The sequence below is a fragment of the Monopterus albus genome, unplaced genomic scaffold, assembly GCF_001952655.1.
Source record: "Monopterus albus unplaced genomic scaffold, M_albus_1.0 scaffold97.1, whole genome shotgun sequence".
Taxonomy (NCBI): domain Eukaryota; kingdom Metazoa; phylum Chordata; class Actinopteri; order Synbranchiformes; family Synbranchidae; genus Monopterus; species Monopterus albus.
In genome coordinates, this window is record NW_018127977.1 from 54,699 (window position 1) to 71,575 (window position 16,877).

At 39.5% G+C, this 16,877-nt stretch overlaps 1 protein-coding gene across 14 annotated transcripts in view; it reads right to left on the reverse strand.

Moving 5' to 3' along the window:
• The window catches only part of LOC109965182 (teneurin-3), a 620,836-nt gene that overhangs the window by 17,749 nt on the left and 586,210 nt on the right, over positions 1–16,877 (reverse strand). For all 14 annotated transcript variants that reach the window (XM_020608995.1, XM_020608997.1, XM_020609006.1 and 11 more), the window contains 5 exons: positions 15,291–15,469; positions 11,151–11,255; positions 8,383–8,513; positions 5,699–5,868; positions 4,348–4,474 (listed from right to left, as the gene is read on the reverse strand). In XM_020608995.1, the coding sequence (XP_020464651.1) occupies positions 4,348–4,474; positions 5,699–5,868; positions 8,383–8,513; positions 11,151–11,255; positions 15,291–15,469 (712 nt within the window). The remainder of the gene's footprint in view (positions 1–4,347; positions 4,475–5,698; positions 5,869–8,382; positions 8,514–11,150; positions 11,256–15,290; positions 15,470–16,877) is intronic.

A 16,877-nucleotide genomic window follows, 5' to 3' on the forward strand; every position in this document is an offset into this window, starting at 1 on the left:
CGGAGAGCATCTTGACCAGCTGCATCACTATCTGGTATGGCAGCACTACTGCTATGGACTGCAAGCGCCTGCAGAGTGGTAAAATCACCAGGACTCCATTGCCCTCTCTGCAGAGCATTTACCACTGCAGAGTCTGCAGGAAAGCTGCCTCCATCCTCCAGGACCCCATCCACCCCCAGCATGGACTGTTCACACCTCTACCCTCAGGCCGGAGGTACAGTTGTGTGAAATGCAGGACTTCTAAAGAACTCTTTCTTTCCAACAGCCATCAGACTCCTAAACAGCTGACAGGAGTTTATAATCAGGGATTACTTCATGTAACTGCACCTGATTATTGATGTTCTCAGTTTGCACATGCATAATTGCACATCCATTACTTGACTGTTGCACATACAGCTGATTGTAGCATATATTCTATTATATTTTTCACTTACTGTTTTTAAATTGCCTTTAATTTGAATTATCATTTATCTGTTTTTATTTTATGTTTAGACTATATTGTTCAGCGCTCTCACCGCTGCGGCCTGGGTTCGAGCCAGGCTTGCGTCAGGAAGGGTATCTGGCGTAAAACATGTGGCAAAAGTCAACATGCGAGTCGTCAGTATGACGATTCGCTGTGGCGACCCCGAAACAGGAAAAGCTGAAAGTTACTTTCTTTACTGTTCGGCATTCATTGTGGACAGCAAAGGAAGAATTTCATTGTGCAGGGAAACATGTTTCCTTACTGTACATATGACAATAAACACTTTGACTTGACTATCTGTCAGCTGGACAGTGGCCAGAAAGTCTGCTGTCTGACCAACAGCAGAAATGTGCTGGATAAAAATAATTTTCATGAAAAAAAAAGCAGGAACAAAAATCTGCACCATTTTTATATATGGATTTATTGATTTTATTGGTTTTCCCTGGCCTGCTACAAAGGGCAAGTGAAAATGAACATGAAATGCAAATTAAGATGAAAATTACATCATGCGCCTGAGCAATCATAACAGATGTCACTGAAAAGTGCACAAAATAACAGGGGATTTGTGTAATTTAAACAGCTGTCTGTGGCGATTACGCTTCACTAAACATAAGAAGGAAAACAAAATAGACCTGAAACATAAAAACGCAAGGGATCCCCACACAACCACATACAATCTCAAAGTAGTGAAATTAATTCCAACAGGTAGCGTAGCACTGACAATGGGTTGTTAATCCACTTGTTAACCAGCAACACATCCCACACTGGTCTCAAGCAGTCAAAACAAACAGGTACTGTGCTCTGGGGGAATCCAGCACTGATCAGCTGATCATTCAGCCCCACAGGGGGATTCACTGGCCTGCTGCTTGTACGTTAGACCCGGTCAGGTAAAACAATAAGTCCCTGTACAGGAACGTTCCTGGACATGCAGTAACCTCAGGTCCTGTATTTTCCTCCACATCCTCTGGTCACAGTGCAGCAGGAGGGAAAATATATCCACAAAACTGCACGCAGTAAAAAAATTCTGCTTTAACAATTGCACTGGTGGATGTCAGGGAAGTTCACATGAACACGCAACTGCCTGGAGTTTATGACCATTCAAGGAAATTCTTAAACTATCACATAATACTTTATTTTGTTTAAAAAAGTCTCATGAGCAAGAGTTTTGTCTTGTGAGTGAAAGTCTGCGAGCCGCGTATAAACAAAGATGCTTCTGCATAGAAATACTAGAATATATGTACACCTCATTTTTTAGCTTTAGGTCACATCTAAGATGATAATTCAGCATTGTAACATTGTAGATAACTCAAAAAAAGGAAAAGCATGCCATGGGCTCTTTAATGTATGTCTGATCTACAATTCCCAAACACCAGCTGCAGATCACCTCCGGCTACATCCTGTAAGGACAGATGGTGCATCCTGATGTGTGCCAACACTGTTTGACCATATTCATATGGACAACTAGAGAGCAAGGTCAACCGAGAACTAGTTTATTTTTCTTATTTAAAAATAATCTTTCAAAATTAACACACATATTTCATGATACAGATCATTTAAAATAATATTTGGAGCAAATTCAGGCAGGACAGTTGTGGATTTAAAGGTTAACTTTATGTTCCTGTGGCCATTTAAAATACAATTGGGTACCTGATCTCGTGCATCCCAGCCTACACAGCTGTCAGGAAAATTGCAAATACACCTGCAACAGTAATAAGAAATCACCAAAATTGCACTGCGCTGCCTAATCAGCATACACATTGCCCCAACTGCACCTCTCCTCCCACCTCAGTGTAAGTGCATTCAGTCCTGGCAGGAAAATAGCAAACACACCAATATGCAAAAAATAGAGACATGTGCCCAAGGAAAACTTCATAACGATTGCATTTGAAGCTTCGCAGAAATTGCACCGGTAGGAGAATAGAGCCCCAAATCTGTCATCTATTTTAAAGCCATCTATTTTCAGCAGTGAAATATATCTCTCTGGACTTCTCTTCTCACTTGGAGGTTTGACTGTTACAGATCCAGATTTACCAGGTCTAAGTTAATAGATACTACTTTGCTTTTTCATATTTTTATTACATTTCACATAAACAGGCCAATTTCAAATCAGAACGAGAGCCTGTGGGTGGCTGTGGCTCACGAGGTAGAATGGGTCATTTCCTAAATGGAAAGTTGGTGGTTTGATTCCCAACTTGTCCAGTCCACATGTCGAAGAGTCCTTGAGCAAGACACTGAATCCCAAGTTGCTTGGGAGTGTGAATAGGTGAATGGGCAAATAGTGTAGAAACTCACCGAGTGCGCTGCAATGCATAGAAAAGCCCTATACAAGTATAAGACCATCTGCGTCCATAACTTGTAAATCCCATTCAAACTGAAATGTGGCAAAAAAAAAAGCCGCAGCTAAATTTGCATTCAAGCTACAAAAACTATGATCTGACCTTCTGGAACTCAAAGTCAGGTGTTTTTGACTACCATCTCAGTACTTTTGAAGGGGAAGAAACACATACTGCCTAATGGGAGGTATTCTTTTTCATGTCTCCTCTCCCCTTCCCACCACTCATTTCCTCTTTGAGAGACTGGGGAGCTGTGTTATCCCTTTTAACTATCACAAGGCATTTCTCCTCCCCTCTTCTCCTCATCTCTCCTATGCTCTCATGGGGAGCAGAGCTGATACTGTTTGTAAGTATGGTCTTTGGGGCTACTTGTTTTCATCACTAACTTTGTGACAGTACATTTTTACACTGGGGGAAAAGCTTCAATTAGTGTTGCTTACTTTATTGGACAAGAATTTAGGGCAAACACACTAACCTTGCTTGTGTAAAAACAGAGAACAAACTCTGTGTGTGTGCCTGGAATTACTCACACGATGGGGACGGAAACCTGTTTACACACTCATAATGTGAGTACTGTGCCTTTCACATGTAAATCACAGAATTTTAGAGTGAAAACTTGGTTTAAGGTTAGGTGTTAGGCAAATAGTGGTTATGGTTAAAGTTAGAGTTAATGTCTTTTCACATACAGAGCAACACAAATATACAATACAAAGTAGCATTTTTTTCCCAGAGGCAATTTAAATGCGCCACATGTATTCATATCAAACATGAAAAGATTATAGAATGTGAAGTTCTAAATGGCTGTGCTACAAATCCTGCAGGTGGTGGTTCTGCTAAACACAAGGAGTTCATCCTGGAACATTTCACTGCTTGGTGCAGGGGTTGAAACTGCACTATGGTCATTTTTAGACCTACTTCAGTATATCTGTGGGACAATTTTAGGAGTTGTTGCTGCTGCCACAGCACTTGAAGAGACAGAGGAGCAATTTCATGAGATGTTAATTCAGTCACATTGATTGACCTGGAATAGTGCCTGACCATATGTCTGAGGTAAAATATATACTGAACACCACGTTAATAAATAAATTAGCTGATGGTGCACTATGCACTTATGGTAACAATGTTGCTGGCTTGTGATTAGTCACATGTGTTTGTGTCACCGGTGAAAAGTTGAAAAAATGACCTTGGGGCAAAAAACATGCCACTTTTTGCTCAGGGACATTAACATGCAAGGGATCATTGACAGAATATTTGTTCAAAAAATATTACTGGCGTGCAAAAAGACCCTAAGTCTCTGGTAAATGAATGAAAGTCGATATAAAGTCCCTACAAGGAATGAAAACAAACGTGTGTTTTGGGATGTGTTTCATTTTGTCATTTATATTTTCTTTTATATCACTGCTGAGTTGAACAGCATCTCTATCACACTACCTCCCTCAGAGACAGAGTGTGTGAGGCATTCATGTGGAAAATATTTCCAGTTGTTTATACTGCATTTAGTGATGTGTCTATATGTCTCTATATGACTTTAGTCTTTGTGTCCAGTCTTACCTTATCCAGGTAAGTGTAGCTCCATGTCTTCCCATCAGCAAAAACTCGGGAAATGATCCTTCCCTGACTGTCATATTCCCACCTCTCTGTGGTTGGACCCCTCTGGAGACCTGTCACCTGTCCCGTACTGGACACACACACACACACAAATATAAGACTGTAGAAGACTATACCAGGATGTGTCCAGTCATGTGATTTTAGTTAAAACTGAGTTAGTCACTAAAATTACAGTGGCAATATGAACACTGTGTGTTGTGAATTAGTGCAACAGCACTTTAGTTTCTTTTATGAAGTTCAGGCAGTCCCAGTATTTGATTTCTGTGAAAATGGGGAAATATGTTACTGTGTTCTCATTACTGATCATAAAATTTAAGTCTTCAGGATGTTGCTGCAATTGAGAAGTACCTGTTCTCAAACACGTTCCCTGATGATGTGGAAGGAATGCAGTTGGAACTTATTGAAATTCAATGTGATGGCTGCCCCTACACGCCCCTTTCAGAGGTTCTATAGGCATTTAAAATATTCCAGGAACATTCAGCTAAGGGACCATGAGAAAAGGATGTTCTGTCTGTTTGATTGTACATACACTCAGTGGCAACACTATTAGGTGCACCTGTAATAGTAATGTGTGTACTGTGCAAGATTCTGATAAAAGATTCCAGTACAACTGCTCTGCCACTGCTCTGTTTTCTTTCATGAAGCCTACACTGTTTAGGTTTAGCTGAAACATCACAGAGATGTTAATTCAATCACATTGATTTCTGAAGAACCTAGTTAATGCTGGTGTTGTCCTGGGCGTGAAGTGTTTCTAATATTCTGACCCACCTACCCCTACCCTCAATTTTCATCAGTGTATTCCAATACAGCATCTTTAACCATCCCCCACCCTCAATTTTCATCAATGTATTCCAATACAGCATCTTTAACCATGACCTCAAACATACAGCATATATAATTGAATTTACACATTTAGATTTTACAAGTATCCCTAATAAAGTGGCCACTGAGTCTATATGTAAGCAAATACTTTCTCCTGTGACACTGTACTGAGGTGTAACGTGACTGACACCTCTGTCGTGTCCTTTGAATCTTCACTATGATGTCCATCTGAACTGAAAATAACTCTTTAGTCCCTGGCTCAGCATCACTGTTCCCATTAGGAACAAGTGCTACTGGATTTCCAAAGTCATACATAACGTGGAAATACAGAGTCCATCATTTTAAAGAAACTTCTCTTTAGCACCTCAATGCCACTGGCCTCTCTGGCCTTACAACATTCTGTAGGTTAGCAAAGTGCCTTAGGTTGACAGACACCCTAAAAGAATAAACACCCTGGTACAAAGGGGCTTACCTTGAGTATGTCAAGTTAACTGACAGTAACTTGCTGCTGGGAACCCAGAGCATTGGATGGCCTTGGGTGTCATAGATGATCTTCAGCAGAAACTTTCTGTGGTCATCATAAATTTTCTCTGTTCTCAGTGTGCGATCATAATCCACAGACAGCAAGTTCCTACCGTTCACCTGAGAGGGTGGTGACACACAAATAAGCAATACATAAAGAGACATAGGTGATCATATACCTTTTTGATCTGAAACATGAATTGCTTAGTAACTAAAAGGGATTGCATTACATGCAGCCATGTTTTATGCTCCTTCAATGTCTGTACATGTCTAAAAGCTTAAAGCCTGCTAAAGGCCCCTACAGGGTGCACTACTGATTGAACCCCATAACACCAAAGCAGTTTTATTCTTAAAGCCATAGCCATAACAGCAGTAACACTGTTTGTCAGAGACCATATTTTTTGTTTGTTCAGTTTGTCCTGAAGGTGGCACTGTGGGACAGGTTTTAAGATATTCCTGATCCTGTGACTATACTGTGCTGATCATGGCAGTCTTTCTGTTATGAGATATATTGTGTACATTTTATCCTGAGTGTGGTACCACAGGAAAGCTCATGAAATGTCCAAAATAGGAAGAGTGTGGAGCATCCATATGCTCCATATCAATTAGATTTAGATATTTATTTTGTACAAGTGGGAATTAGTGCTGGAGCCAAGGAAAGAGATTACCAAAACCCCCAAACTAACAGAATCAGCCAGCAAATTTCTTGACTATCTGCACAGACAGAGCCACCAGCCTGTCACATTGCTTGGTTTTGAGATTGTGGGCATATTTGGTCATCTTTAAATGAACAAGTTATACAAATACCTTGAACTTCAGACACAGGGAATCAGATGACTTTTTTATTATTTCATCCCAAATCGTATTCACGCTGTTTTTTTTTTCTGTTTCAAACATCTGTCCAACAAAACAACAAATAAACAAAGCAAAGCAAAATAAAACAAAAGAAAACAAGATTGCTTCATGATAAAGAATTAGAAACCTGGCTAAAGAAACAACAAAGAAGCCCAGGTGTTAAATTCCTTTTAATAACTGACTGTTCAATTCAATATCTACACCTCAGCCACTAAATTAAAACAAGCTTCTGATTCAAGACCCATAAAACACTACAGCATCACAGCCAGTCTTAGTTCAAACTCCAATTTACAAAAGCAGATAGCCCAGGTCTGGCACTAAATTCACCTTATGGATCCTTGAAGCAGAGTGAAATACTAAAAATTAGCCTGTCAATTGTTTTATAGACCTGTTTCATCAGAAAGAGAGTCTTGCTGGAAAAGATTCAAGACTCATCTTTCTCCTCTTTTTATTCAGCCACTCATTCATTTGTAACTTAGCACTAGTTTAATGCAGTGAAGTTAATAAACAGGGTCAGAGAAGGAGGATATGAGGATGGTGGCCAGTAGCCAACTGAATGAAAAGCAACACCACTGGGATAACAAAAGCCATGCAGAATCTTAATGCCAAATCAGGGGAAACTAATGTAGCTTGGCATGGCCTGTCTTATTCAGGTGGATCCAAGCAAACCATGATTTTACTAAAGAGGATTCTCTGATCGTCCATTTTTTCTCTTTGATATTTTGCGCCTTTCTCTACTGTGTCAAGTGTGTGTGTACCTGCACTTCCATCTTTGTGAGAAGCAGTAATTAGGAAGTAATTGACCATCAAAGTTAGAAGAGTTTTGGTTTGAGGTACACTGACGCGTGTGTGTGTGTGTGTGTGTGTGTGTGTGTGTGTATGGAGAGACTGTGACTTATTTTTAATCATTTACATATTTAGACTTTTTGAATTTTAAACAAATTGACTGCCTTGATCAGGTTCCCATCATCTGGGTCTGTATGATGCATATCAGCATTATAAAATTTTAAGTGGAACACCTTTACTTGACTTCATTGTAGCATTGAATGGGCTGCAAAGCTGCATGACTACACAGTTTTCCTCCTATTATGCTGCCCTAGCTAGACAGCACATCGTGTAATATTCAGGCACTGAAGACAAATCCCTGCCACTTCCTTCTCTACTAATAGCTTGTAACAACAACAACGGACACAGTGTGACAGACAGAAAGAGAAACACCTCTGAAACTTACATCCCAACAGCACAGAGGGGAACACAATGATAAGAGTTACATGAAGCCTGTTGCCTTATAACAAGAAGGTGCTGGATTCACATCTAACGGGGCCATTACAAGGACACTTGTATGCCCTCCCTGCTTCTGTGTGAGTTTTTCTTTCCATCAGTCCAAAAACGTGCAGGAATGTGTTCATGTATACAGTCTGCACTAACCCTGTGATACACTGATCACCTCTAAACTGTGTACTGCACCTTGTAATCATTGTGTGCTGGGACGGACTATGAGTACCAATAATGGATGAGAGAAAGATGGTCTAAAAACAATGTTTTTTGAATCTGCAAGTCAAAAAAGGTGGCAAAGGAAAGAGTACTTAAAGGTGTTACCATCAATTCTAATATAACTGTGATTAAACAGGTCCTATCCACTGGACCACTGTCAAAATCCAAAGCCAAATGCCCTTTTCAGTTTAAGAACATGTATATCAACCAAACCCTATTTTCTCTTTCAGTCACAAGACGTTCAACTGTTCTCTGTTTATGGACGGCTTCACCTGGAGCTCTCACCCTGAGTTTTCGCCCGAAGACGATCACTTTTCCTCGTGTCTGTTCCTTCCTGAACCTCCACTCCACCAGGTTTTGACCATTCTCTCCTGGCAGTGTCATGTTGCGTCGGGCTACAGTTGGATTAGCAGCACCTACAAATGCATATGGAAACAACATGAATACCCATAATATTGTCATGGCAAAGTCTAAACCAAAATACAGAACCAAATTAATATATACTGTTCACATGGATGGCACCTGCTGTGTGTGGAAATGGTAAGAGTGGAACCTAGTGAGCACTTAGTGTATTTAGCAATTTGATACTTTTGTCTCAAAAAAGAATTTTTGCATTTGTCAGATTATAGTACTTCTAACCTCACCGCAAAATACTGAATGTCTGTGGCACTGCACACCTTTTTACAATGGATACTATTCTTGTTTTGTATAGAATGGTTTTCAAAATACTCATAGACCCTTTACAGAGAAGAAAAATACCAAAAAATAATCTAAACCACCCTAAAAGCAAAGAACACTAAGGGAGATATTTACTAAGGATTTGCGGCTCATTTTCTGGCGCTAAACAGTGAAATTACATTTGTTCATATTTACTCTGGGTTTTGTGATAGAGAAGCAGAAGAAATGTGGCACTGCAGGAATTTGTGTGTTTGGTCTCATTCAATATGCAATTTGAGGTGTTCCTGTTCAGGGACACAAAAATCAGGAAGAAGAGAATAGAGAGTTATCCAAATACCCTCGGATCCTGATTTACCACTGTGACAGAGGGATCTGCACGTGAAATTTTACACCAGGAGAAAGCAGGTGTAAAATCTGGTGGCCCTGCTGTCAGTGTGGCAGCTGTTAGTCATCTGAGATCTCACCAGAGTTAACAACATGTTTGAAGAGGGAGAGGGTGATTGTAAATCGCATCGCTCACCAGAGATTCAAGATTCAAGATTCAAGATTTTTATTTGCCATTTATGCATAGACAGTCTAGGGCATATAGGAATTCGTGTGCAGCTCTCCTGGAGTCAGGTAAGGAGTCAAAAGCCAGAAAGAACACTCGGTCTTAAAATAAAAAATTACATAACGGCAACAAAGCATTAAAACTGCAATGCACAAAAATAGAGTAATAGTATTTTCCCACTGAGAGAATGTCCTGCCATTACTCAGGTCCCACAAGAGAACACTGTTGATGGGATGCTCTTACAAAAATACCTTGTGGAACATTTCTGCATTATTACTGCGCATGTCTAGTAAGGGGCTATTGCACATATATTCTCACATTTTCGTATTTGTCATCAGTCTTACTGCGGCAGGGAAAAAGCTGTTGTAAAGTCTTGTTCTGTGTGTGATGATACTCCTGCCCTGCTGTGTCTGAGGCTGTAGGTGCAGTTTTGGCAGAGGAGCATGTGAGCAACATTTACAAGCTTTTTACAAGCTTTCAGGTCAAATCATGCTTCAATTACTGAATGAAATAAAAGATGATTAGACTGGCAGGACACTACATGATTGTAGCTTTGGATGAAAATGGGGTGTGTCCAGTAAAATTTTGGTAATTTAGCGTTGGTAATATCAGGGCGCACAGAGTGTCGTGCCACTGGCCAACAAAAACCAACTCTGTGGTCAACAGTCAAATCATCATTGCTAGTTAATGGGTGCTTTGACCGTCTTGTGATGCATGCCTGTCTAGGTGTGTGCACAATGCTCATGCATTGTCCTTGTTATACCCTGGGATGTGCAGCGCAGGAGATGTATTTAAATTAACACAGCTGTGTCTGTGCTCATTTACACATGTGTTGGTAAATACATTTCCAACCTCATTTCCAGAAAAGTTGAAACATTTTCCAAAATGCTATAAAAACTAGTATCTGATTTTATTTTTATTCACTTGAATCTTTATTTAAATGACAAAAGTACAAAAAAGATATTTACAAAATTCAATGAGGTTGGTTAGGCAAAACAATGAAAACCTTCTCTGTACTTTTGATAGTCAAATAAAGGTTCAAGCGATTTAACAAGTCACATATTTTAGTTTTTATTGCATTATGTAAAATGTCCCATCTTTTCTGGAAATGGGGTTTTTGCAGTATATACAGTATCTAAGCTGATTTTTATACTGTACTGGCATGAATGCAAACAATGACTATCTAAAGAACAGAAAAACACAACAGTTGAGCCTGAAACACTTCTGAGATGCACTGGGAAGTGGTCATCAACAATTCTAACTATAGATGAATAGCAGCAAATGTTCTACAAAGTGAAAACACTGGCATGACTTAAGAGAGGATCAGATCTGAGGCATACCAATGTGACATTTCATGTTATTGTTTTGATATTTTCTGATACTTGCAGTGCAAGTCATATCAAAAACTGTGAGGTGAAAACCCTGTGTTATTACAGCTGGACAAGCAGTGGCTTGCACTGAGTGTCAGAGTAGAACAACATGATAGCAACAGTGATATCTCACTATGATGCTTTTCATAAACAGACCCATCAGATGTTGCTTACTTGCAGAGAGTCTTAGAGAAAAGACCTCAGATACAGCACGTGAGACAAAAACCCCTTTACATGCAGATCTGGTACTGTATGTACTGTGCGTTACCCAGCACTTTACAACTCATAAGCATTCACCTTGTAAATAGCCTACACCCGATATTTTATACATACTGCATATTGAATATGAAGATATTCATTTAAAATAACAGCTCATTTTCTGTTTCAACTAATCTATAACAGAATCACTTTCACCCACATTATACATTCAGGGTAATATGCTCAAAACGACATACCTGCCAGTATGTGGGGCTCCGTCTGGTAGTGTGTGTCCATTCCATTGGCATAGATGACTCTCAGTGAATGATCATTACCCACTTGGTAGCTGTTACGAAGCTGGTCTATATGAGGAAAAGACAGACTATTATCATTAACGGATCATAGTTGTATTTAACATAGATATTTCAGTTTGGCAAATTAGGAGGTATTTTTTCAAAAACTACATTAAAGCTTAACTGAACTGAGGTGAAGAGGACAACGAGAGGAGAACAAGAAAGTGCAAGAAAGTGCAAGAGAGGGTAGGAGATAAAGGGATACATGCAAGGAGAGAACATAGTACTATTTATTTCTGTGTGCTGTGTTTGAACCTTCTAATGGAGCACCAAGCAGGTATCAACATTCCCCCAGCCTTTTTTAATTAGGGTCCCCTTGACCTCGTGCAGGACTAATGGCTGTGTGTGTGTGTTTGTGTAAGAATGATCAAAAGTGAGGCTCTCTAAGCTACTAACATTTGGCAGATTGTCATTTTAAAAATGTATCAAAGTATTGCAAAGACTATTGCCATGATTTTTCAAGAACATATTAAACAAAAATAAATGAATTTGTTCTTGTTCATTTTTATATTAATATGAAAGCAAGTACAAAAGCTTTGTTGTTACCATAGTTTCATCAGTATTGTTGACTAAATTGTTATTAATAAGAATCATATTGGGTCAAATAACTCATTACAAAAACATTTTCACTTTTCAAATCTGTCAGAAATGTAACTGCTGCAAACATAACTCTGTTATTTTGATGGTGGTTGCCTGAATGTGATTTCACATTTTCTCAACTGTAAAATTTTACTTGTTTCAAGTTAAAAATATGAGTGAAAGGGCTGCCTTAAAATATTATGTCAAGTCAACAAATGCAATTAATTCTTCTAACACAACCAAATGTTATCTTCATTAAATATTGCATGTTGGGTGAATTTTTGGTTTATTCGGATTTGTTACGTTATCAAACGGCTTAAGTAGTTGTTTGAACTCACCAATCTGTCATTTTAATTTAAATGGGCTATTTGTTAATTTATTGAAAATGAAAAAAAAAAAATTCTGTCCAAACCACTGAAGCAGCAGGCAAAACTTAAACAGCAAGGCCCAAAACAAGTCAGACATAAAATCAATCAACCAGAGCGCTAACAGTCCATTAGGAGCAGTAATAAAATAAGTCAATTCCGTTTTTAGCATACAGGATAAGTTCTTCAAGTTCTTTAATGGAGTTCCACTGAATGAAACCATCTGAGAAAAGACTCTTTCAACTCATCTCTGAATTTTCTTATCAAGTCACAAGTCACATGGATTAGGTGGGCATTTGTGAAGCATGTTGTACCAGTGGTCACAAAATGTTTAGCGTTCAAAATGAATTCTCACAAAGTGCAGTGCTGGTCCCCAGTGTCAGTGCATGTTTGAACATCAGCACACCCGACACTGCCAACAGTGGTCACCAGAAAGTCTTTGAGTAGTTCAATCAGGGAAGACACTGAGGAGAATGAGAGGGTTCATTTGGGCATACTTAAACATATTTAGGAATGACCCCATCTGAAACAGACACGGAGAGATAAAACCCACTGAGAAGCTGTCAAATCAAGCATTCCCCCATGGACGGAGCCTGGACACTGGTGGTTGAGCATGAACCGCAATGACCGTAGAGAGACGACGCAGGTAATGAGATTTAAATATGCTTGGTTGAGAGCTGATGTTGAGAGCCTGTGTGCTGAACACCGTGCACTGATTAGATAGGAGAAGGGGCACTGCCAGTGATTGATGTCTTCCTGTTTGAACTTCTGTTAAAACTTCATTTGTTTAACTGTCCATTTTCCTCTGTCTGGTGAAGACATTTGCCTGGAGAGGAAATGCTTGGCCACTGTGAATTTTAACTCCACAGTTATGATCTTTCTCGCTTACCAAAATGTTTCACTTGAGAGACTTGGATCATCCAGATCCACAGCTTGGAGCACATGCATCAGTTTACAGTTGAAGTCCCTAAAATGCTCTGCTATCTCACCAAAAACCATATCAATGGCACTGGTGCTCTACTCCCTCCTTAAAGTTTGTCATCCAGTTGTTTCTCCAGTTACATACTGTTGAAAAGTTGTATTCACTGTGCACTTCCTCTTACTTTGCCAGTTTTTTGGACGTTTTTTACAAAATATGTTTAAAAAAAAATCAGTTTCACAGCAGATATTATCAATACAATCAGGCACTGTATTAACAAGGGGGCTGCTAAAGGCTGGGTGTGATTTACAGTGTAGACCCCATGATACAATTAGGATGATAGTGTGGAGGTGAAACAATATTGTATTGAACATGAATTGATGGAGAGGAATGCTACATTTGTCAATGGCTTTGAATAACAGTACATTCTAATCAATACTGCTCTGCTGTGTGGGAGCATCTCCTCTGTTTTTCCTCATACTCTGGGAACATGTAACATGCTTTGAAACAAATCACTGGCAGCCACTCGAGGCCTAGCTTCAACTGGCTCATTAGTTGAGATTTAACAAGGGCATCAGTGCTAAACTATGGTTTCGCAGGCTGATCAGTCCAAATGTCTGACATGTAGGGTGATGAGAGTGACAAAACTAGCATGTTCTCCCTCAAATCAAGAATTATCCGAGTGGATGCTTTGACTGATCAGTCAGTCCACACCTCACTTCCTCATCTTGGATCTATTCTCCAAGGTCGAAAATTGAGCTAGAAAGCTAACAATGCTGTTTATAACTGCTGTTATGAAATGTAACACAAGGTGCACAAGGTACAAATCAAATGAAATGAAGTGCATTTTCAATAAAGGTGTAGAGAATGTACAGCACAGTACAGTAGTCACAGGATGTTATAGGTGACAGGTACTGGCAGCTGCTTATATGCTGGCTGTCTAGATTTACTGTACATTTACACATTTAAAAAATTCTTTTATTTTTTCCCAGTTATGCTTGTTAATAAGGCTGCAGGGAGTTACTGCAGTTTTGTCATGTGTCAAACCTCCAGTACACAGAATCCATGAAAACATCTTTTTCAATGTTGTAGATGAGTCAGTGTCTTCACACACACACACACACACACACACACACACACACACACACACACACACACACACCTATGAGGCTGATTAGCACTAAGACAACAGCAGATTTGCTAATAGACAGTCCATTATATTATATGCTCAAATATATTTGCAGAAAAATACAGAGATAAGAAAAGAACACAGTCACAGGCCGTGTTGTGGAATAGAGCAAACAACAAGACCATCACTCAGAAAATGCATCATACCATCCTGTATTTTATGTGGTGTGTCACCGGGTTTCTGCATGCTTACTTTAAACAAGCTGAACTATGAACAACTATGGCTTCACTAACATTACTGTTTTAGTTGTAAACATCACACATTTCTTAAAGGTAGGTTTCTGCATTAATTTAGCGCTGTTGCCTCACAGCAAGAAGGTTCTGGGTTTGAGCCCCGGCTGTTCTGTTGCCTTTTTGTGCAGAGTTTGCATGTTCTCCCTGTGCCTGCATGGGTTTTCTCCAGGTGCTCCGGCATCCTCCCACAGTCAAAAGACATGCAGCTTAGGCTGATTGGTGACTCTAAATTAGACTTCATCTGGAAGAGCATCTGGCATAAAACATGCCAAGTTAGGCATGCACATTGTCAGTTGGGTGGCAACTGCTCTTTCGTTGCTGTGGCAACCCCTAACGGGCACAGCCGAAAGTGGAAGATGTTTTCTGCAATAGTTTCCTGAGGATGTTTTCTAGGATTATTGCACTAGATAGCATTAGACTGTTCAGATGCCCATGATATTATGTCCACAAGCAGTTAATGGGTATGGATTAACACAAAGGCAGATGGATTTCACTTGGATATTTCATCCTATTCACTAAGTACTGTTAACTGTAGGTCAGTACATACAATGGTCCCATTGTGCACACACTTGAGCGAGAAGCTAATATTGTGTAAAGCAACCTGATAACAAAATTCATAATTTGGCTATTGTTCAGAGAAATATAATTTATTGATTTGCTATATTTGCCCCAGATAAGTGCAGGACAACACCACACACTCTCTTGAAATTTTTACTCCTTACTCTGTCACACACACATGCACTTGTGTAAGCACCTTACCCTGCACTAGAGTGTAGAAGGAGTCTATTGATGACAGGTTGGTTGTTATGGAAACATCCTCGTCCCGGCCTGACATCTCAATGTCCACAGCAACAGCCCCCGATGACATGTCACTGTGGAGATTGGTCACCACGCCAGTGGGGAAGGTCACATTAGTCAGACGGCCCTCGCTATCATAGCTACAGGGACAGTGAGGATGCAGAGAGGGAGGAATAAAAGGACATGAGTTATTGTAATGTGCTTTATGCATGCTTGTAAAAAAAAAAAAAACATCTTAGACTACAAACACGTTTGTTGTCATTCTCTGTAAGCTTTTTACATTGACTTACATCCATTTGTTGGAGACTTACCTTAACAGACACACACACACACACACACACATACACACACCCAAGGCTAGTTTCTTACAGCTAAATGCTAAATCTAAAGGTTCCACAGATGGTCTTGCATAGACATGAACTTGTAAAAATAGTGCAGAAATACTGGAATGTATGTTATAATTCTCTTAGTTCATCTTGACACTTGTCAGATGTTGCCCACTTTGGTTTGAGAACAAGCAAATCATATTACAACCCCAGTTCCAAAAAAAGTTTGGATGCTATATAAATTGTAAACAAAAACAGGTTTAAATAAATAAGGCCTTCCGTGAAAATGATGTTGTCTGGATAGCAGCACATTTTGCTCCAGATGCAGCAAAAAGTTCTGGCACAACTTCACCCACTGTCAAGGTGCACAGACAAGGAAAAAACAAACTGGAAACAAGAAGTCCAGCAACACTTGTGTGCTTTCAAGAGACTGTGATGAAAGCTTCATGCCGAAATGTATTGGTCTTCTCATTTGCTCAAAACACTGCAAGTGTTACTGGACTTATATCTTGCTCCTAAACCTGTCATTCAGTATTAATGGTGCCTTCACAGATGAGCAGGTTACCCATACTGTGTACACTAATGCGCCTTGCATGCCATAAGAGATGGCTTTTGAACTGTGAGATTTCAAATTTGACTTGACAGACCACTGACAGTTTTTCACTTTGTCTCAGTCCATCTTAAATTAGTTCAAGCCCAAAGAAGATGACGGTGTGTGGATTTTGTTTATAAATGTTTTTTCTTTGCATGATAGAATTGTAACTTGTCTTTGTGGATGCAGTGATTCAATTTTAAATTCAATTCAATTTTATTTGTCTCAGGATACTTTACAAAGTAAGGTCTAGAGCTTACTATTATTAATATTATATAAGAAAAACCCAACAAATCCCCCTTGAGCAAGCACTTGGTGACAGTGGCAATGAAATTTGTTCACTGACAATGGCTTTCAGAGGTGTTCTTGAGCCCATGTAGTTCCACTACAAAGTCATGTCTGTTTTTAATGCAGTGTTGCCTGAGGTCCAGAAGATCACAGCCTTTCAGTATTGGTCTTCAGCCCTGCCCCTTGCTTACAGAGATTTCCCTGAATTCTCTTAAAAATGACCTCCTCCGAGGGTGGGGGTTATGATTATGCTGGCATTCAAAAAGTAATGAATGTATTTTAATGAAATTTCTTTGGAGTGGTAGGCCCAGAGAACAATTAATTAGATTTTGGTGCTGATCT